At 53.6% G+C, this 20834-nt stretch overlaps 1 protein-coding gene across 5 annotated transcripts in view; it reads right to left on the bottom strand.

Annotated features, from left to right (window-relative positions):
* Positions 1-250: 250 nt before the first annotated feature.
* LOC119975514 (large proline-rich protein BAG6-like) overlaps positions 251-20834 on the bottom strand; it is a 99321-nt gene continuing 78737 nt past the window's right edge. For all 5 annotated transcript variants that reach the window (XM_038815289.1, XM_038815290.1, XM_038815293.1 and 2 more), the window contains 9 exons: positions 16980-17033; positions 16433-16535; positions 15632-15756; positions 10883-11047; positions 9263-9331; positions 8139-8279; positions 4596-4703; positions 1477-1623; positions 251-607 (listed from right to left, as the gene is read on the bottom strand). In XM_038815289.1, the coding sequence (XP_038671217.1) occupies positions 512-607; positions 1477-1623; positions 4596-4703; positions 8139-8279; positions 9263-9331; positions 10883-11047; positions 15632-15756; positions 16433-16535; positions 16980-17033 (1008 nt within the window). In that variant the 3' untranslated portion in view covers positions 251-511. The remainder of the gene's footprint in view (positions 608-1476; positions 1624-4595; positions 4704-8138; positions 8280-9262; positions 9332-10882; positions 11048-15631; positions 15757-16432; positions 16536-16979; positions 17034-20834) is intronic.

Below are 20834 nucleotides of genomic sequence, written 5' to 3'. Positions count from 1 at the left end.
CCATATGGAAGGTAGGTGCTCGACAGCGAACAAGAGGGAGCGCGAGGAAGCAAGAGCAAGAACAAGCGAGAGAAAGGGAGAGAGAGCGAGAGAAAGATAGAGAGAGCAAGAGAAAGGGAGAGGGCGAGAGGGAAGAAGAACGAGTGTGAGCAAGTGAGCAAGAGAGAAAGGGGGTAGCCAGCCAGAGTGTTACGAAAGAGTAAAAAAAATAGCTCACCTTCCTTCTGCAAAAAACAGAGAAATACTTGCCCAGATTATCAGGTTTCACAGCTGCACTGAGCCGTGATACTTTATTCAAGAGTGAGAACAAACAACAAAAAAAAAGTGCAACACCCGGAGCCCAGTGACGGGAGTAGAATAATTAGACAGTGTGGACAATGACTGGATGCTCGACGGGGCCTGCACAACATCTGAACCTTCTGTTTGTTCCCTGGTTAGAATTCAGACAAGTAGCCCAAAAGTCCCAGCGGTGGGTGGGAGGGAGGGAAGTGGGAGGGGGTTTGCTGAAGCACTAGGAGTGCTCCTCAAAGGCCATGTGTGTGTTTGGAAACCGCTGCGCGCTGTATTCCGGGTCTTCCCTTATCCTCTTCTGGATGTCGGATTGGATCTGAAGGAAAGAGGGAAAAATGACTTTCAGAATGACTCCAAGGTTTCACGCCGCCTCTCACCCAACACTCCCAGAATCAGAACAGTGTAGCACAGGAGGTGTCCATTCAGCCCATCAAGTCTGCACCTATTATTTCAAAAATCAATTCAATTTGTCCTTCTGGCCCTGCCCTCCCCAGCTCTTTGTCCATAACATTAAGTGCGTAAAACTGCCACCTCTACTTCTTTACTCTTCTTGAAACATCTGCCTATTGGTACCTCTGCTCGATGATCTTTTATGCATGATGAGGTTATTCCACGTAGCATCACAGTTTAGACCAAATGACATTTGCCAGCATGAACCAGATGAAAGTAATCAGCAGCAAGCTGTCTAACTTTGCTCCATCTCCCGCCCGGGGTGACGACAGCCAATTGTCAGTGTACTGGGACTTTTGATATCAAAGGGTCCACCAATGCCTCAGTTTTAAAGCTGAAGATTGAAATCCCTCCTGTGGCCTTGACTCTCCTAAACTCTCCGAAACTCTCCAGGGCAAAAGCTTGGACAATGAGGTAGGGCATTTTAAAAAGAGGAAAGCGGGAAAGGTTTAAACTTTTAGTGCCTGGACAGCCGAAGGCTAATGACGAAGCACTTAAAATCAGGTTTGGGCAAGAGGCTAAACTCCCAATATTCGGGCGGACTGCCTCGATAGGAAGTCACTCACACACAGGAGAGAAGTCAAGAGCTGAAGATCATCTAGATTTCATCTAGCTGAAGATGAAAGACCTCTCACTTCTTGTCTTCCAATCCACTGCTCTATTGACACATCCTAACCAGCACGACCACCATAAAAAGCAAAATTGGTTGCTGTCTCCTAGTCTCACACATCTTACCTGTTCCCTGTAGGCTTCTTGCGCCTCTGTTTTCTCCAGATCGCGAGTCAGACTCTCTGCGCTGGTGACCGGTTTGACGCCTGCAGCCTTCGCAGCTTTCCCCACTGCGTCTGCGAGCGAGAGTTGTGGGCCTTCGCCCTGCATCGTCTGCAAGAGATGGAAGAATATTTCAGCGCCGAGGGTGACACCCATTTTGATTTGAGGCAGCGACCGCCAGGAGAGCTCGCCGTTGCTGCCACTTGCACATCGCGAGTAACCTTTTCTGAAGATCCTTAATACAACTCACCATCTGAAAGGGTGGTGGAGGCAGAGACCCTCATAACATTTAACAAGTATGTAGATGTGCACTCACGGTGCCAAGCAATACAAGGCTATGGGCCAAGTGCTGGAAAATGGGATTAGAATAATTAGGTGGTTGTTTCTGACTGGCACAGGCTTGATGGGCCGAATGGCCTTTCCTGTGCTGTAAACAATGATGGAAGGTAATAGAGGGTCTGCCCAAGGAGATGGTTTGTTCCATATCCACAGCTTAGGGAGGAGCAGTGAATCCAGCTGTATAAAGTCGTGATTCTCGGTTAAATGGCAGGAGGTGGTTCTTTTCCTGACTGGCTGGCTGGCAGTGTGGGGGACGATTGCTTAATTTGCTTCAAGCGAGAGCTGGATATTTCTGGTGGGGCAGAAATCTCCTCGCACATTGGCTCGCCAGTATAACACTGACCAGCCTGGTTTCCTGGAGTAGTTTTAATCGTTTAATGGGGACTGGAGAGATTTCCTAGCTTGCTTTCTTTTAAAACCTCTGACTCTCTCTCAGGAGGGCCAGGTGGCTTTCCAACGTGGGGGCTGCCCACAATGAGAGGGCCGAGGCTGCGGGGTACAAGATACCGTCCATGGTGGGAGACTGGCTGGATTGTCTAGAGGGCCCATTTCTGTCCAGCATTATTCACCCGACTGGAGTCATGTTTTAACACGAATGAACTGATGAGTGCTCTGTCAGCACCCACGCTGAACATTTCACTGGCTATCTGATGTTGATGAGCGGCGAACTGCACTGGCGGAGGGGGGGGGGGGGGGGGGTCCAGCCTGGGGTGTAAACTGACGCTGCGGGCCAAACCAAAATTCTCAAAAACAAAACCAAGTACCAGCATTGCATCAATAGTGGATCAAGAGAGCGTGACGAGGAGAAAAACAGCCATCGTCAACTCAAGGATTTAATCGGGTAGACTGAGAGAAACAAATTCCCCTTGAGTGGACGCTCCAGAAACGAGCGGCGACAAAGTTACAGCAAGGGCATTCAGGGTAATGTCGGGACACATTGAACACAGAGTGGTGAAAATCTGGAACTCGCCTGTCGGGAACCGAGAGGCTGGGGAAGAAAAGAAAAATTTTCAGAACCGATAGTCATCTTTGTTCGAATAAGGGGCGAAAGATGATGAAACCAAGGCAGATTAGATGGAGTTCAGATACAAAGCAGCCGTGATCTGACTGAAGGGAGAAACACAGAATGCCTATTCCTGATCTGTATCACTTTCCTGGGAACCTGATTTATCGGCTGTAAATTCCAAGCAGCAGGCACAAAGTGTTTTTTTTTAAAAAAAGAACTACTGCTGAACTGTTCAAGGTCAAGTGGAGAATTATTTTTTAAAAACATAGAGATACGGGGGTTAGCACTGTCTCTCAGCGACAGGGACCCGGGTTCAATACCAGCCTTGGGTGACTGTGTGGTGTTTGTACTTTCCGTGTCTGCCTGGGTTTCCTCCGGGTGCCCCGGTTTTCCCCACACTTCAAAGGTGCGCCGGTTAGGTGGGGCCACAGAATCTCTACAGTGCAGGAGGCCATTTGGGCCATCGAGTCTGCACTGACCCTTCGAAAGAGGACTGTAGCTGGGCTCACTCCCCACCCTGTCCCTGTAACCCCGCCCAACCTTTGGACACTAAGGGACAATTTAGCATGGCCAATCCACCTAACCTGCACATCTTCGGACTGTGGGAAGAAACCGGAGTATCTGGAGGAAACCCACAAAGACATATGGTTATGGGTTTAGGGCAGGGGCGTGGGCCTCGGTACAGTGCTCTTTCAGAAGTCTGGTGCAGACTCGATGGGCCGAATGACCTTCTGCACTGCAGGAACTATATATATGGTTCTATAGATAACAGTAGTTAGCAAAGCGACTTCAGAAATACATAATTACATTTCTGCCCTGCAGTAACATCAGAGGAAAACCGTTTACATGCAAATTCCAAACCTAAATATTGACTTAGGCAGTTCCAATTGTAAACGTTGATGCAAAAGTGAGGGTTTGCACGTACACAATTAACAAGAGAGCAGACCAATGAGAGACACTGTGCTGCTTCAAGCACCGATGCTGCACTGCCTCACGTACAATGTCCCGAAAATGAGGTGCACCAGAACAGCAGAAACCTTCACTGTCTCAAAGCACAATCCACTGGTGTAAGTCTGCCCATAGCACCATACAGCACAGGAGCTCTTTCAGACAGTAACACAATCAGCCTGCCCTACTCCTTGCTCGTGCCCTGCCGCTTTTGCCTTTTGTACCATATGTACAACCCCCTGGGAATTACTCCAGCTTCTGCCAGTCTTTCAGGAAGTGCATTTCAGATCATAACTTGCGACCCATAAATATTTCTCCACGCCTTCCTTCTGAGAAAACCCTCATCAATCCATTGTCTTGTGGTTCCCACCCCCCCTGCCAGTTGTAACAATCTCTTCCTATTGACTGGATCAAAATACAATTAACTTGCGACTTAACCTTCGTTCTGTTCTGATGAGGATATTCCCAGCTTCTCCACAATCTCTCCTAGCCATTTGATAAAGTTCCTCTGCATTCTCCCCAAAGCATTGCTATTTCACCTACAGCATATTGCCCAGGTTTGACACAATACCCAGGATGAGGCTTAACCAGTGACAGGTAAAAGACCCAGCATAATTTCCTGGCTTTGGGCTCCCTATCTCTGTTTGAAAGTGTTATCAACTTGACCCTAACCGCTCTGTTACATTTATCAAATTACTTAAGAAATATCTCGAGTTCTGCTCAACTTGCTCCTGAAAGTATTGGTTAAAGCTAGAGGCACATGGATACGATCAGAGATAAGGTTTGGTACCTTTCGACGTTTAGCTGGCATGCCACTGAGGTAGGCATCACTGAGCGGCGGCTGTGGTTTCATTTTCCTCTGGGTCTGGATGTCCTGTCGGATAACGGGTACCCATTCCTGAACAGAAAGCAAACGAGTATTTCACACACAAGAATATTCAGCCTACTGTCCCACTCAGTCCCAGAGGGAGAAAAGGACAATGTCTGCCCCACTCAGTCCCAGAGGGAGAAAGGACAAAGTCTGCCCCACTCATTCCCAGAGGGAGAAACGACAATGTCTGCACCACAGTCCCAGAGGGAGAAAGGACAATGTCTGCCCCACTCAGTCCCAGAGGGAGAAACGACAATGTCTGCCCCACTCAGGCCCAGAAAGGGAAAGGACAATGACTGCCCCACTCAGTCCCAGAGGGCGAAAGGACAATGTCTGCCCCACTCAGTCCCAGAGGGAGAAAGGACAAGGTCTGCCCCACTCAGTCCCAGAGGGGGAAAAGGACCATGTCTGCCCCACTCAGTCCCAGAGGGAGAAAGGACAATGTCTGCCCCACTCGGTCCCAGAAACGGAAAGGACAATGTCTGCCCCACTCAGTCCCAGAAAGGGAAAGGACAATGTCTGCCCCACTCTGTCCTTTCTCCCTCCTGGACTGAGTGGGGCAGACATTACCCTTTCCCTCTCTGGGACTGTGGGGCAGACATTGTCCTTTCTCCCTCCTGGACTATGTCTGCCCGACAGTCCCAGAGAGGGAAAGGGTAATGTCTCCCCCATTCAGTCCCAGAGGGGAAATGGACAATGTCTGCCCCACTCAGTCCCAGAGAGGGAATGGACAATGTCTGCCCCACTCAGTCCCAGAGGGGGAAAGAACAATGTCTGCCCCACTCAGTGTCAGAGAGGCTAATGGACAATGTCTGCCCCACTCAGTCCCAGAGGGGGAAAGGACAATGTCTGCCCCACTCAGTGTCAGAGAGGCTAATGGACAATGTCTGCCCCACTCAGTCCCAGAGAGGGAATGGACAACGTCTGCCCCACTCAGTCCCAGAGAGGGAAAGAACAATGTCTGCCCCACTCAGTCCCAGAGAGGGAATGGACAATGTCTGCCACACTCAGTCCCAGAGAGGGAATGGACAATGTCTGCCCCACTCAGTCCCAGAGAGGGAAAGAACAATGTCTGCCCCACTCAGTCCCAGAGAGGGAATGGACAATGTCTGCCACACTCAGTCCCAGAGAGGGAATGGACAATGTCTGCCCCACTCAGTGCCAGAGAGGGAATGGACAATGTCTGCCCCACTCAGTGCCAGAGAGGCTAATGGACAATGTCTGCCCCACTCTGTCCTTTCTCCCTCCTGGACTGAGTGGGGCAGACATTACCCTTTCCCTCTCTGGGACTGTGGGGCAGACATTGTCCTTTCTCCCTCCTGGACTATGTCTGCCCCACAGTCCCAGAGAGGGAAAGGGTAATGTCTGCCCCATTCAGTCCCAGAGGGGAAATGGACAATGTCTGCCCCACTCAGTCCCAGAGAGGGAATGGACAATGTCTGCCCCACTCAGTCCCAGAGAGGGAAAGAACAATGTCTGCCCCACTCAGTCCCAGAGAGGGAATGGACAATGTCTGCCCCACTCAGTCCCAGAGAGGGAATGGACAATGTCTGCCCCACTCAGTCCCAGAGAGGGAATGGACAATGTCTGCCCCACTCAGTCCCAGAGAGGGAATGGACAATGTCTGCCCCACTCAGTCCCAGAGGGGGAAAGGATAATGTCTGCCCCACTCAGTCCCAGAGGGGGAAAGGACAATGTCTGCCCCACTCAGTGCCAGAGAGGCTAATGGACAATGTCTGCCCCACTCAGTCCCAGAGAGGGAAAGGACAATGTCTGCCCCACTCAGTCCCAGAGAGGGAATGGACAATGTCTGCCCCACTCAGTCCCAGAGAGGGAATGGACAATGTCTGCCCCACTCAGTCCCAGAGGGGGAATGGACAATGTCTGCCCCACTCAGTCCCAGGGAGGGAATGGACAATGTCTGCCTCACTCAGTCCCAGGGAGGGAATGGACAATGTCTGCCTCACTCAGTCCCAGGGAGGGAATGGACAATGTCTGCCTCACTCAGTCCCAGGGAGGGAATGGACAATGTCTGCCCCACAGTCCCAGAAAGGGAATGGACAATGTCTGCCCCACTCAGTCCCAGAGGGAGAATGGACAATGTCTTCCCCACACAGTCCCAGAGAGGGAATGGACAATGACTGCCCCACACAGTCCCAGAGGGAGAATGGACAATGTCTTCCCCACACAGTCCCAGAGAGGGAAAGGACAATGTCTGCCCCACTCAGTCCCAGGGAGGGAATGGACAATGTCTGCCCCACTCAGTCCCAGAGAGGGAAAGGACAATGTCTGCCCCACTCAGTCCCAGAGAGGGAATGGACAATGTCTGCCCCACTCAGTCCCAGAAAGGGAATGGACAATGTCTGCCCCACTCAGTCCCAGAAAGGGAATGGACAATGTCTGCCCCACTCAGTCCCAGAGGGGGAAAGGACAATGTCTGCCCCACTCAGTCCCAGAGAGGGAATGGACAATGTCTGCCCCACTCAGTCCCAGAGAGGGAAAGGACAATGTCTGCCCCACAGTCCCAGAGAGGGAAAGGACAATGTCTGCCCCACACAGTCCCAGAGAGGGAATGGACAATGTCTGCCCCACTCAGTCCCAGAGGGGGAAAGGACAATGTCTGCCCCACTCAGTCCCAGAGAGGGAATGGACAATGTCTGCCCCACTCAGTCCCAGAGAGGGAAAGGACAATGTCTGCCCCACAGTCCCAGAGAGGGAAAGGACAATGTCTGCCCCACTCAGTCCCAGAGGGAGAAAGGACAATGTCAGTGTGACTCACTGTCCCACCCAGACCCTGACCTGCTGTCCAACCCAGTTCCTGGCGGAGGAGGGGGGGAGGGGGTGGTGGAGAGAGGAAGTTGGGGGGGGGGGTGAGGAGAGTGGACTGTGTGATCCACTGCCCCACCCTGTCCCAGATTCTGTGCCCCACCCAGACCCTGACCCACTGTCCCAAGTTCGGTGGGGATAAGGACGGGACAGTCAGGTGCACTGTCCCGCCCAGTCCCAGTGGGATTAAAGGCCAGTGCCTGATCTACTGTCCCATCCAGTCTCAAACAGGTAGGGCAACTAATGCCTGTTGAACTGCACATTAACTGTAAGTTAATAGTGTTCGGGGGAAGAGTTTTTTTCTTGTCGAACGAGCTGGGGCTCTTCGCTAGAAAGCAGAAGGATGACTACACCGAGCTTTCTAAAATTATGAAGCGGTTGATCAGGGAGACAGAGAAATATGGGGGGTGGTTTAAAACTTTACCACCCAGAGTGTGGTGATAGTGTGGAATTTGCTTCCACAAAGCGTAATTACGGTGAACTTTATCGGTACATTTCAGCGGCTACCAGGTAAATATAAGGGAGAAAGAGATAGAAGGATTGATTTAGATGAGGTTGTGGTGAGGGTAGGGCCATAACAACCATGGACAGTGAAGCAGAGTGGCATGTTTCTGCATTTAGTTCCACGCAACTTACCGGTGGCATGGCAGCCACCCAAGGCTCTGCCTCCGACCCTTCTCTCTGCGCAGCGTCGGCACCGATAGACACCGTTGGCTCGGTCGACATCACCTCCTCCGCGGTGGTGGCAGGAGCAGGAGAAGCAGTCGAGTCTTTCCTCTGTCAGCCAAAAGAGAATGTCCCAAATCACCACGTCGTTAAAAAGATAACCGGCAACGACATCAACTCATAATTAAAATGAGGGCACAGACATGACAACAGATGTGGTGAAAGAAAATTATAGGCCCTCTTGGAGACCACAGTCTCCGGGCAAGTCTCTCTGAACACGGATTACCTGGTGAGGAATGTGGCTGCAACTGCAGCAGAATTTCTGGATTAATAATATTGTATCCCAAGCCATAAAGTTAGAGAGCATCAGGGTGCTATTGCTATTGCTTCACATATCAGAGCCATTTACAGCATAGGAGACAGTCTTTAGGGCTATCGACTCCATGTCGACTCGCTGAGGATCAATTCAGCCAGGACCCACCCCACTTCCCCCGGCCTGATTCCTGTAGCCCCTGCAAGCTCCTTCGAGTGCCGCCCAGTTTCCTTTCAAAATCACCATTGTTTCCGCTTCCCCCACCCGGGTATGCAATGTGTCCCGGGTCATTATCACTCACCGTGTTAAAAAGGTTCTGGAGCTAATAAAGCTGGGGGTCACCACTGCAAAATTTCAACCCTGCGTCGTCTCCCCAGTGTGATCGCGCTGGGACCAGGTTTCAGCACTCCAAAGCCACGGGTTATGGAGCGCGAATTGTAACCTTCGAACTCCCTTCGAAGCCAGTTAATTCCACAGAGCAGTACGTCCTAATCTTCCTCGTCCTTTTGTCAAAACTTCTGGTTTAAGACAGCCATAGTGTGCCTGTGTCTGTGGGTCACCCATCTTTATCTGCCTGCAGTCACACATTCTGAGAACGGTTGTACCAGCTAACCTCTTCCCAGTGGCCTGCAACCAGGACCTCCAAATAGAACGGGCATGTGGGCCTCACCACTGTACTTCAGGCTAACAAATTGGGTCTGTGGCGTGTGTAACTTTCACTGCCCAGCCAGGCCAGAATGACTGGCATTTGGAATCATGTTGAAAGTGGATTTCCCATTACCTGTGGTACTTCCTGCATAGCTTCTTCACATTCGGCTGGAAGCTCCTCCATGCGTTCCTCGGGCACGTCCTGTATTGAAGAGGGCGCCGTCAGTGCAGTATGTCAACGTCAACAACAATGCGCATTGAGACAACGCCTTTAACATAGTGAAGCTTCATAGCAGAGTTAACAACCAAAATCTGCTGCCAGGCAGATTTATATGGAGATTATATGGAGATGTTAGTGACCAAAAACGTAATTTTACAAGTCTTCAAGGAGGAGAGAGAGAGAGAGAGAGAGAGAGAGAGAGAGAGAGAGAGATGGCGAGGTTTAAGGGGCGAACTCCAGTCCGTCGGATTCAAGCTGCTGAAGGCACAGACAAAACGGTGGGGCAATGGAAATCAGAGCAAGTGGCCAGAATTGGAGGAGCGCAGATGTCTCAAGGAGGATTACGGGGCTGGCAGAGGTTACAGAGATACAGTAGGGAGGTGGCTACGGATAATTCAGAAAAATGGGCTCTGACTCAGTAATACGAGCAAAAAAGGGGAAGACGACCAGCGCTTAAAGGGTCAATTAGTTGACCGTTGGATCTGCATTTAGTAAAAGTTATGGTTTATGGCAGAGTCAAAGCCTTAGTATTTTCATCAGGAAGACTGCCTCAGTTGATCCGTAGTACTGGGAAGCAGGGGAGCAGCCAGTTACTGGAGGTCAACAGGGTTGCAGTCTAGTGCATGGGTTTTGCCTCCAATTATGCAACACACAGATTTTCCCATGCAACGGGGAAGGTGGGCCACTGACGAAAGGAAAGGTGAACCTCTGTTTGATCCGGATGCAACACTTCACTACCCACGTGCAATTCAATATCCTGGCCCCCTCCACTTTGAAAAGAACGGCTGCCACCGCTGCTCAGTGGGGCCCCTGCACGCCCCCTGCGGACAAAGGAGGCATTCTCACTCGAAAGGGCCGAGGTCACTCGAGTGCCAACTGCGTTTCGGTTGGTGGTGCGCTCTGCCACACATGGAAACATTCTCCCAGCATCCACCCCGTCAAGTCCCCATTCAGCATCTTACACGTCTCATTCTCCTAAACTCAATGGGTATAAGATCCAACCTTCTCAACCTTTCATCATAATATAACCTCTCTACACTAGGAATTAGTTAAGTGAACCTTCTCCGACCTGCTTCCAGTGCAATTTTATCCTTTTAAGTAAGGAGATCAAATCAGGACACAGCACTCCAAATGTGGTCTCACTAACGATTTGGACCAATTTAACACCCTTTCCTACCTTTTTACACAATCGCCTAGCAATAAATACCAACATTCTGTTTCTCTTCCTAATCACTTATTGTATCAACACACTAACCTTCTTGTGATTCTTGCACCAGGACACCCAGATCCCTCTGTAATACAGCGTTGTTGCTCGTGGGACCTAGGCTGCTGCCTTTTCTGCTTTGCAACAATGCCTGCACTTCAAAAATAAGCTATTGACTATAAACACAATGTGGGAAGCCCCGGGGAGCAATAAAAATGGAAATTCATTCTTCAATGCCTTGGGTAACAGTGGAATAAAATGCACCCCAGGAAGCCTATTGCTGGGAAGTAGTCACACCTTGCCTCTCGCCTGACTTGTTAACCGTTTACCTGCTGTGCCTCTGGCTCTGGACGCTGAGGCTCCCTCCTCCTGACGTATTGCAGAATCTGTTCCTCAGTCACGGGCATGTGCTCCATGATCACCTGCAGCCTCATCGCCATCATGGTGGTCAGCCAGTTCACCAGCGAGGGATTAACATCCACCGACATACGCCGCTGAGGTACAGGGCCAGGCGGTTTAATAAAAGCAAGAAAGAACGAAATGTTAGAGCATTGTGCTGTCAGCGTCAACCTTTTTCTAGCACCGAGCAGCCTCTGAGGATTACGAGTGAATTGGAAACAGGAACACCATCAATCTAATGCGTTGTTGCACACGAGGAGGTTGAGAATAGACGTGCTATTGGGATTGAGCAGGGTCAGAGGGATAAATGGTAGCAGATGGGCGGGGAGAAAGAAAAGGAGGGGGAAAAGAATAAGAAAAAAGGACAAGGAGCAGGGTACAGATTGGGATAGACAGGGCAGGGATGGCAAGCTCTTATGATAATCGGCAGCTTTCAGTCGATTTGTGGTGCGAGAGCAAAGTGTTGTCCGACTTTTACAGCTCTGGATTATACTGGAGGAGGCGCTACAGTTGTGCACAAATCATTGCTCTCTGCCGCCCTCAACTCAGCAGCCTGGCAAACAAAGAGTTACTAAAACCAGAGATTTTAAAAAATGAAGCAATCACTGAACCCATTAATTAGTAAGCGTTTCAAAGATCACTTCAAGAGGCAGATTTGCTGGCGTCCTGTGGAGATACAAGCCTGGGGGCCCTGGTAACGGCGCCGTGGCCGCTCCCTCCTACGAGGTATACCACGAGTCCGGTGGTGGCGGCTACCCTCAAGATTTGGGGGCAGTGGAGGCGACATAGGGGAGAAGTGGGGGGCTCAATGGAGGCTCCGTTAAGGGGGAACCATAGGTTCGTCCCAGGGAACATTGATGGGGGATTTCAGGGTTGGCACAGAGCGGGCATCAGACAGCTGAGGGACCTGTTTATCGATGGGAGGTTTGCGAGCCTGGGGGAGTTGGAGGAGAAATTTGGGCTCCCCCCGGGGAACATGTTCAGGTATCTGCAGGTAAAGGCATTTGCTAGGCGGCAGGTGGAGGGATTCCCTTCGCTTCCCGCGAGGGGGGTGAGCGACAGGGTACTTTCGGGGGTCTGGGTCGGAGGGGAAGATATCTGATATCTACAAGGTTATGCAGGAGGCGGAGGAGGCATCAGTAGAGGAGCTGAAAGCTAAGTGGGAGGGGGAACTGGGGGAACAGATCGAAGACGGGACATGGGCTGATGCTCTGGAGAGGGTTAATTCTTCCTCCTCCTGTGCGCGGCTTAGCCTCATCCAATTCAAGGTGCTGCACCGGGCCCACATGACTGGGACGAGGATGAGTAGGTTCTTTGGGGGTGAAGACAGGTGTGTCAGGTGCTCGGGGAGTCCAGCGAACCATGCCCATATGTTCTGGGCATGCCCGGCACTGGAGGAGTTCTGAAAGGGGGTGGCGAGGACGGTGTCGAGGGTTGTGGGATCCAGGGTCAAGCCAGGATGGGGACACGCGATTTTTGGGGTTGGGGTGGAGCCGGGAGTGCAGGAGGCGAAAGAGGCCGGTGTGCTGGCCTTTGTGTCCCTAGTAGCCCGGCGAAGGATCTTGCTACAATGGAAGGATGCGAGGCCCCCAAGCGTGGAGACCTGGATCAATGACATGGCGGGTTTCATTAAGCTAGAGAAGGTCAAATTCGCCCTGAGAGGGTCGGTACAAGGGTTCTTTAGGCTGTGGCAACCTTTTCTCGACTTTCTGGCTCAATGATAGGGTACAGGGACAGTAGCAGCAGCAACCCGGGGGGGGGGGGGGGGGGGGGGGGGGGGGGGGGGGGGGGGGGGAGGGGCGGGACAATGACTATGTTTGTTTATTTAATTTTAATTTATTTTTAAGTTCTTTTGTTGTTCATGGGGTTGGGGGGGTGGGGGGATGTGATACATGCGTCGATACGGTCTGGTGGGTGTTACAGTTATTATGGGTTATTTTGTTGCATTTCATTGTTTGTCGTTATGTTTTATATTTTCTGTAAAAATTCCAATAAAAATTATATTTAAAAAAAAAAGAGGCAGATTTGCTGGCGTGTATTTATAGTGTGTCCTATGTTTTTTCATGTATGGAATGATCTGTCTGGACTGCACGCAGCAGAACAATAATTTTCAATGTACCTCAAATCAAATCCAATTAATAACCCCTTATCCCCTTGGGTCAATTATATTTTGAATTAAAGTACCCACAGGACAGAAGCAGGTCCAAAAGCTCCATCTCTCCCCCCCACCATAGAAACTGGTCCAAAAGCTCTAGTCAGGTGTTTGCGCCCCACACAAATGCCTCTTCCCACCCCTCTTCGTTCCCATCCTATCACACTTGTGTGGTTAGCCACTTTGTTCTTCAAGGCATCTATGCTACTCACCTCAACCTCTTGCGCTGGTCAATTCTTTACTCTAACCTCACTCCGGGTAAAGAGGTTTCTCTCGAAATCCCTGCTGGATTTGTTAGTGACTATCTTGTATTGGTGACCCCTGGTTTACTGACTCCTTACTCCTACAAATTCCTTGTCAATATTCCCCTCCCACCGACTGAACTCCAAATCAAAATCAAACCGATGCAGAAGCTTTCAGAAAGAGGAAATAGAATCACAGAATCCCTACAGTGCAGAAGGAGGCCATTCGGCCCATCGAGTCAGCACCGACCCGCCGAAAGAGCACCCTAGCTGGGCCCAACCCCTCACCCTATCCCCGTAACCACACCTAACCGTTGGACTCTAAGGAGCAAATTAAAGCATGGCCAATCCACCTAACCTGTACGTCTTTGGACTGTGGGAGGAAACCGGAGGACCCGGCGGAAACCCACGCAGACACGGGGAGAATGTGCAAACCTCTCACACAGTCACCCAAGACTGGAATTGAACCTAGGTTCCTGTCGCTGAGGCAGCAGTGTTAACCACTGCGCCACCCGGGACAGTTCCTACGTGCTCCAAAGTAGCTCGAGGAACAGCAGCTCCTCTTTCAATTCACTGTTTCGAAGGCCTTCCAGACTCAGCATTGAGTTCAACAATTTCCAACCGTTACCCCGCTCCTGTTTTTTTTTTGCAGAGTGGGAGTTGCTAATGATTCTGCCGATGCCACTTGCAGCTCCTTTCCATGTTCCTCGTCATTTAAACTCTCTTGTCGCCCACCCCACCATAGGCCTCCCTCTCACCTTCTCCGTCTCTAACATGCCTTTCTCTACTCTGCCTCTGAACTTGTTTAAAATCAGTTAAATATTAGAACTTGTCCCAGTCCTGAAGAAAGATCATCAATCACCCTGAAAGATTAGTTCTGCTTCTCTCTCCACAGACGCTGCCTGCCCTGCTGACTATCTCTAGCGTTTTTTGTTTTTAGATCGCTCTAACGTTAGTCAGCACAGGAAGGATTCTCGAATGCTGGGTAATCCTGGACACAAGATCATTACAGAATTTGCTGGGCATAGAATTTACGGTGCAGAAGGAGGCCATTCGGCCCTTCGAGTCTGCTGCAGCCCTTGGAAAGAGCCCATGCCTCCACCCTATCCCTGTAACCCAGTAACCGCACCCAACCTTTTTGGACACTGAGGGCAATTTATCATGGCCAATCCACCTAAACTGCACACCTTTGGACTGTGGGAGGAAACCGGAGCACCCGGAGGAAACCCACGCAGACACGGAGAGAACGTGCAGACTCCGCACAGACAGTGACCCAAGCCGAGAATCTAACCTGGGACCATGGCGCTGTGAAGCAGCAGTGCTAACCACTGTGCTGCCCACCATTCCACGCCCTCACCCCGTTATCTCGGAGGGTGGCTGGAGGCCAGTTTCTTTGCCAATCCTGGCCCTCAATACCAAGTAAGGTGCCAGTCTGACTGAGAGGTTGACTTGGAGAATTATTCTACGGCTGCTCAATGCATGGACAGGGCTGATGTGGCACGAAAGGCTTATAATATAAAGGGAGGATGACATTCCGCAAGGAGGCCTTGTGGCGCAGTGGCTAGCTTCCCTGCCTCTGAGCTGGAAGCTCAGGGTTCGAGACCCGCCCCAGGACTTGATGGTCAAGGAAGATGGGTTCATAACATGGCCAAAATGGTTGTGTATCAACCATCAAAATCCTTCCTGTGGGGTGGGGTGCTCTTTCAGAGGGCCGTTGCAGACATGGGCCGAATGGCCCCCTTGTGTACTGTCGGACATCTATCGTTCTATGGAACCAGATGGGTTTTTTAAAACAATGATCGACAAGAGCCCAATGGGGGCTTGTCCCGAGACTAGATTTATATTTCAGATTTTGGTTGCCCTGACGGGCTGTGAACCCTTGTCCCCAGGACTCTGGGCCTCCAGATTACTGGTCCAGTGACATTACCACTCTGCCACCGCAGGGCGGCATGGTGGTACAGTGGTTACCATTACTATCTCACAGCATCAGGGACCTGGGTTCAATTCTGGCCTTGGGTCACTGTCTATGCGGAGTTTGCAATATCTCCCCATGTCTGCTTGGGTTACCTCCGAGCGCTCTGGCTTCCTCCTAAAGTCCAAAGATGAGCAGGTTAGGTAGGGTTACGGGGACAGGACGGGGGTGTCAGCCTAGGTAGGTTGCTCGATGTAGGTTCGATGGGCTGAATGGCTTCTTCTGCACTGTAGGAATTCAATGGTTCCACGGTCTCCCTATGCTGCAGTATGCAGAGATTCGGTGCCCTCCCCTAGATGAAAGGTTTACTTACAATCCGATCATTGATAACCGTGGTTAGTGCACTCTGCTCTCCTCGCAGACTGTACAGGTTCAATGCCAAGCACTCAAACAGAGCCTGATTACACAACTCCAGCAGCCGGTGACCAAAACTGGCATCTGTCGGAAGGGAGAGAGAGAGAGAGATCAAAGTGGGGCAAGGACACGTGTGAGAAAGAGGGCAAACCAACAAAAGAACGAGGCAGCAGATGAAAGAGTGAGCCAGGTGAGGGGCTCCACTGTTATGCACTGAAAATGAAAATCGCTTTGTCACAAGTAGGCTTCAAATGAAGTTACTGTGAAAAGCCCCTAGTCGCCACATTCCAGCGCCTGTTCGGGGAGGCTGGCACGGGAATTGATCCGTGCTGCTGGCCTCCCTTGGTCTGCTTTCAAATCCCGCGCGCGTGTGTGTGTGTGTGTGTGTGTGTGTGTGTGTGTATAGATTCAAGATGCAAACCCTTGCATGTGCTACATTCAGCGATCTCAGCCAAGGCAATTTGTGGCCTCTGCAGCATGCGGGTGGGAGGGAAGGCGCCAGGGTTGCCACTCCTGATCGTCACCCAGACGCTCCAGAGAAGACAGCATGCGTCACTCTTTGTGAGGACAGGGGAGATTTACTGTTCATGTGGAGCAACAACTCTTCATAATAATCCAGAGATACTTAAGCACTCGCCTGAACTGGAGGCCAGCAAAAACTCAGCGTGAGGAAGAGAGGGTTGGAGAGGAAAAACAGATCAGCAAAGGGAAGCAAATAAACCACAGCGGCAGCAAGGCAAAAATCCAATGGGGAAGGTACCAGTGCATTGTAGAATGTGCGCAGCGATTCTGTTGAACTGCTCCCGTAAGAAGTCCAGATTTGTGCCTGTGATGTCTACTTCATCTCGCACTCCAACTGATGCCTGGAGAGAAAACGGATAAGATGAGCCGGTAGCATGGTTGTGGAAGCCGGCCTACTCCAGCCAAACTGAGCTCTGCACTAGACCCCAAGGCATCCAATTCCTCAACCAAAAACATCTGCAAGGGCAAACGTGACTGGTCCCAGACCAGCGGCATCTCACCCTCCCCGTACACACCCTTCATACTGTCCCAATGCTGAGCACGCTACGTGCTGCGTTCAGCCCGGCCCCATGTACATAACTCAACAAGAACTCTAAAGACTCGAGAGCGCTGGAAAGATTGAAGACCTGGGACACTGGCTCGTCAGCACAGTTTCAAATGGACTTATCTTGCTGGCTGCAAGGTTGTGATCCGGAATATGTCCCCCCTGAATCTCTCCACGCAACAAACTTTGCAATGGAGATAATACCCCTCAGCCCATACAAAACAGTTTAGTGCATACTTACAAAACTTTCCTGGATATATTCCTCCAAGCCATTTATCAAGACATCTGTTGACGCCTGGAATTAAAGAAAGATGCATTCATAGAACTCCTTGTGTAAAATCACTTCCAGCACAGATCCAGAGTATCTATCTGCATGTCACCCAAGGCAATCACCTCATCCTGCAGCTCTCCACATTAATGCAATACTCAAAACAACAGAAATCCAAAGCTCACCACATGCATCAAATTAGCACAGCAGCAGCAGGCTCAGTCCTGAGGAGGTCGAGAGCCAGAGGGTGGGAGGAAAGGAGAGCCAGAGGGTGGGAGGGAAGGAGAGACAGAGGCCGGGAGGGAAGGAGAGCCAGAGGGCGGGAGGGAAGGAGAGCCAGAGGGTGGGAGGGAAGGAGAGCCAGAGGGAGGGAGGGAAGGAGAGCCAGAGGGAGGGAGGGAAGGAGAGCCAGAGGGAGGGAGGGAGGGAGATCCAGAGGACGTGAGGGAAGGAGAGCCGAGGGAGGAGAGAGAGGGAGGGAAGGAGGGCCGGAGGGGGGAGGGAAGGAGAGCCGAGGTGGGAGGGGAAGGAGAGCCGGAGGGGGGAGGGAAGGAGAGCCAGAGGGAGGGAGGGAAGGAGGAGGGAGGGAGGGGAGGGAAGGGAGCAGAGGGAGGGGGGAGGGAGGGAAGGAGAGCCAGAGGGAGGGAGGGAAGGAGATCCAGAGGACGTGAGGGAAGGAGAGCCAGAGGGAGCGAGAGCCAGAGGGCTGGAGGGAAGGAGGGCCAGAGGGCGGGAGGAAGGAGAGCCAGAGGGGGAAGGAGAGCCAGAGGGGGAAGGAGAGCCAGAGAGGGAAGGAGAGCCAGAGGGAGGGAGGGAAGGAGAGCCAGAGGGAGGGAGGGAAGGAGAGCCAGAGGGAGGGAGGGAGGGAGGGAAGGAGAGCCAGAGGAGGGAGGGAGGGAGGGAGGGAAGGAGAGCCAGAGGGAGGGAGGGAAGTAGAGCCAGAGGGAGGGAGGGAAGGGGAGCCAGAGGGAGGGAAGGGAAGGGAAGGGGGAAAGAGGGAAAGAGGGAAAGAGGGGAGGGAAAGAGGGAAAGAGGGAGGGAAAGAGGGAAAGAGGGAGGGAGGGAAAGAGGGAAAGAGGGAGGGAAAGAGGGAAAGAGGGAGGGAAAGAGGGAACGAGGGAAAGAGGGAAAGAGGGAGGGAGGGAAGGAGGGAAAGAGGGAGGGAGGGAGGGAGGGAAAGAGAGCCAGAGGGTGGGAGGGAAGGAGAGCCAGAGGGAGGGAAGGAAGGAGAGCCAGAGGGAGAGAGGGAACGTGAACCAGAGGGAGGGAGGGAAGGAGCCGGAGGACGTGAGAGAAGGAGAGCCAGAGGGGAGGAGGGAGCGAGAGGCAGAGAGCGGGAGGGAGCAAGAGCCAGAGGGTGGGAGGGAAGGAGAGTCAGAGGGAAGGAGGGAAGAAGAGCCAGAGGACGGGAGGGAAGGAGAGCAAGAGGGCGGGAGGGAAGGAGAGCCAGAGGACGTGAGAGAAGGAGAGCCAGAGGGGAGGAGGGAGCGAGAGGCAGAGAGCGGGAGGGAGCAAGAGCCAGAGGGTGGGAGGGAAGGAGAGCCAGAGGGAAGGAGGGAAGAAGAGCCAGAGGACGGGAGGGAAGGAGAGCAAGAGGGCGGGAGGGAAGGAGATCCAGAGGACGTGAGGGAAGGAGAGCCAGAGGGAGCGAGAGCCAGAGGGCTGGAGGGAAGGAGGGCCAGAGGGCGGGAGGGAAGGAGAGCCAGAAGGTGGGAGGGAAGGAGAGCCAAAGGGTGGGAGGGAAGGAGAGCCAGAGGGCGGGAGGGAAGGAGAGCCAGAGGGAGGGAGGGAAGGAGAGCCAGAGGTCTGGAGGGAAGGAGAGCCAGAGGTTGGGAGGGAAGGAGAGCCAGAGGGCGGGAGGGAAGGGGAGCCAGAAGGTGGGAGGGGAGGAGAGCCAGAGGGCTGGAGGGAAGGAGAGCCAGAGGGTGGGAGGGAAGGAGAGCCAGAGGGTGGGAGGGAAGGAGAGCCAGAGGGTGGGAGGGAAGGAGAGCCAGAGGGCGGGAGGGAAGGAGAGCCAGAGGGCGGGAGGGAAGGAGAGCCAGAGGGCGGGAGGGAAGGAGAGCCAGAGGGTGGGAGGGAAGCAGAGCCAGAGGGTGGGAGGGGAGAGCCAGAGGGCGGGAGGGAAGGAGAGCCAGAGGGTGGGAGGGAAGGAGAGCCAGAGGGAGGGAGGGAAGGAGAGCCAGAGGGCGGGAAGGGAAGGAGAGCCAGAGGGAAGGAGAGCCAGAGGGCGGGAGGGAAGGAGAGCCAGAGGGCGGGAGGGAAGGAGAGCCAGAGGGCGGGAGGGAAGGAGAGCCAGAGGGAGGGAGGGAAGGAGAGCCAGAGGGCGGGAAGGGAAGGAGAGCCAGAGGGAAGGAGAGCCAGAGGGCGGGAGGGAAGGAGAGCCAGAGGGCGGGGAGGGAAGGAGAGCCAGAGGGAAGGAGAGCCAGAGGGCTGGATGGAAGGAGAGCCAGAGGGCTGGATGGAAGGAGAGCCAGAGGGCTGGATGGAAGGAGAGCCAGAGGGAACGAGAGCCAGAGGGTGGGAGGGAGGAGAGCCAGAGGGTGGGAGGGAGGAGATCCAGAGGGCGGGAGGGAAGGAGAGCCAGAGGGTGGGAGGGAAGGAGAGCCAGAGGGCGGGAGGGAAGGAGAGCCAGAGGGCGGGAGGGAAGGAGAGCCAGAGGGTGGGAGGGAAGGAGAGCCAGAGGGTGGGAGGGAAGGAGAGCCAGAGGGCGGGAAGGGAAGGAGAGCCAGAGGGCGGAAGGGAAGGAGAGCCAGAGGGAGGGAGGGAAGGAGAGCCAGAGGGCGGGAAGGGAAGGAGAGCCAGAGGGAAGGAGAGCCAGAGGGCGGGAGGGAAGGAGAGCCAGAGGGAGGGAGGGAGGGAAGGAGAGCCAGAGGGAGGGAGGGAGGGAAGGAGAGCCAGAGGACGGGAGGGAAGGAGAGCCAGAGGGCGGGAGGGAAGGAGAGCCAGAGGGCGGGAGGGAAGGAGAGCCAGAGGGAGGGAGGGAGGGAAGGAGAGCCAGAGGGAGGGAGGGAGGGAGGGAAGGAGAGCCAGAGGGAGGGAGGGAGGGAAGGAGAGCCAGAGGACGGGAGGGAAGGAGAGCCAGAGGACGTGAGAGAAGGAGAGCCAGAGGGGAGGAGGGAGCGAGAGGCAGAGAGCGGGAGGGAGCAAGAGCCAGAGGGTGGGAGGGAAGGAGAGCCAGAGGGAAGGAGGGAAGAAGAGTCAGAGGACGGGAGGGAAGGAGAGCAAGAGGGCGGGAGGGAAGGAGATCCAGAGGACGTGAGGGAAGGAGAGCCAGAGGGAGCGAGAGCCAGAGGGCTGGAGGGAAGGAGGGCCAGAGGGTGGGAGGGAAGGAGAGCCAGAAGGTGGGAGGGAAGGAGAGCCAAAGGGTGGGAGGGAAGGAGAGCCAGAGGGCGGGAGGGAAGGAGAGCCAGAGGGAGGGAGGGAAGGAGAGCCAGAGGTCTGGAGGGAAGGAGAGCCAGAGGTCGGGAGGGAAGGAGAGCCAGAGGGCGGGATGGAAGGGGAGCCAGAAGGTGGGAGGGGAGGAGAGCCAGAGGGCTGGAGGGAAGGAGAGCCAGAGGGTGGGAGGGAAGGAGAGCCAGAGGGTGGGAGGGAAGGAGAGCCAGAGGGTGGGAGGGAAGGAGAGCCAGAGGGTGGGAGGGAAGGAGAGCCAGAGGGTGGGAGGGAAGGAGAGCCAGAGGGCGGGAGGGAAGGAGAGCCAGAGGGCGGGAGGGAAGGAGAGCCAGAGGGCGGGAGGGAAGGAGAGCCAGAGGGCGGGAGGGAAGGAGAGCCAGAGGGTGGGAGGGAAGCAGAGCCAGAGGGTGGGAGGGGAGAGCCAGAGGGCGGGAGGGA

Source organism: Scyliorhinus canicula, chromosome 13 (assembly GCF_902713615.1).
Source record: "Scyliorhinus canicula chromosome 13, sScyCan1.1, whole genome shotgun sequence".
NCBI lineage: Eukaryota > Metazoa > Chordata > Chondrichthyes > Carcharhiniformes > Scyliorhinidae > Scyliorhinus > Scyliorhinus canicula.
This window is presented reverse-complemented; position numbering and strand designations above follow the sequence as displayed.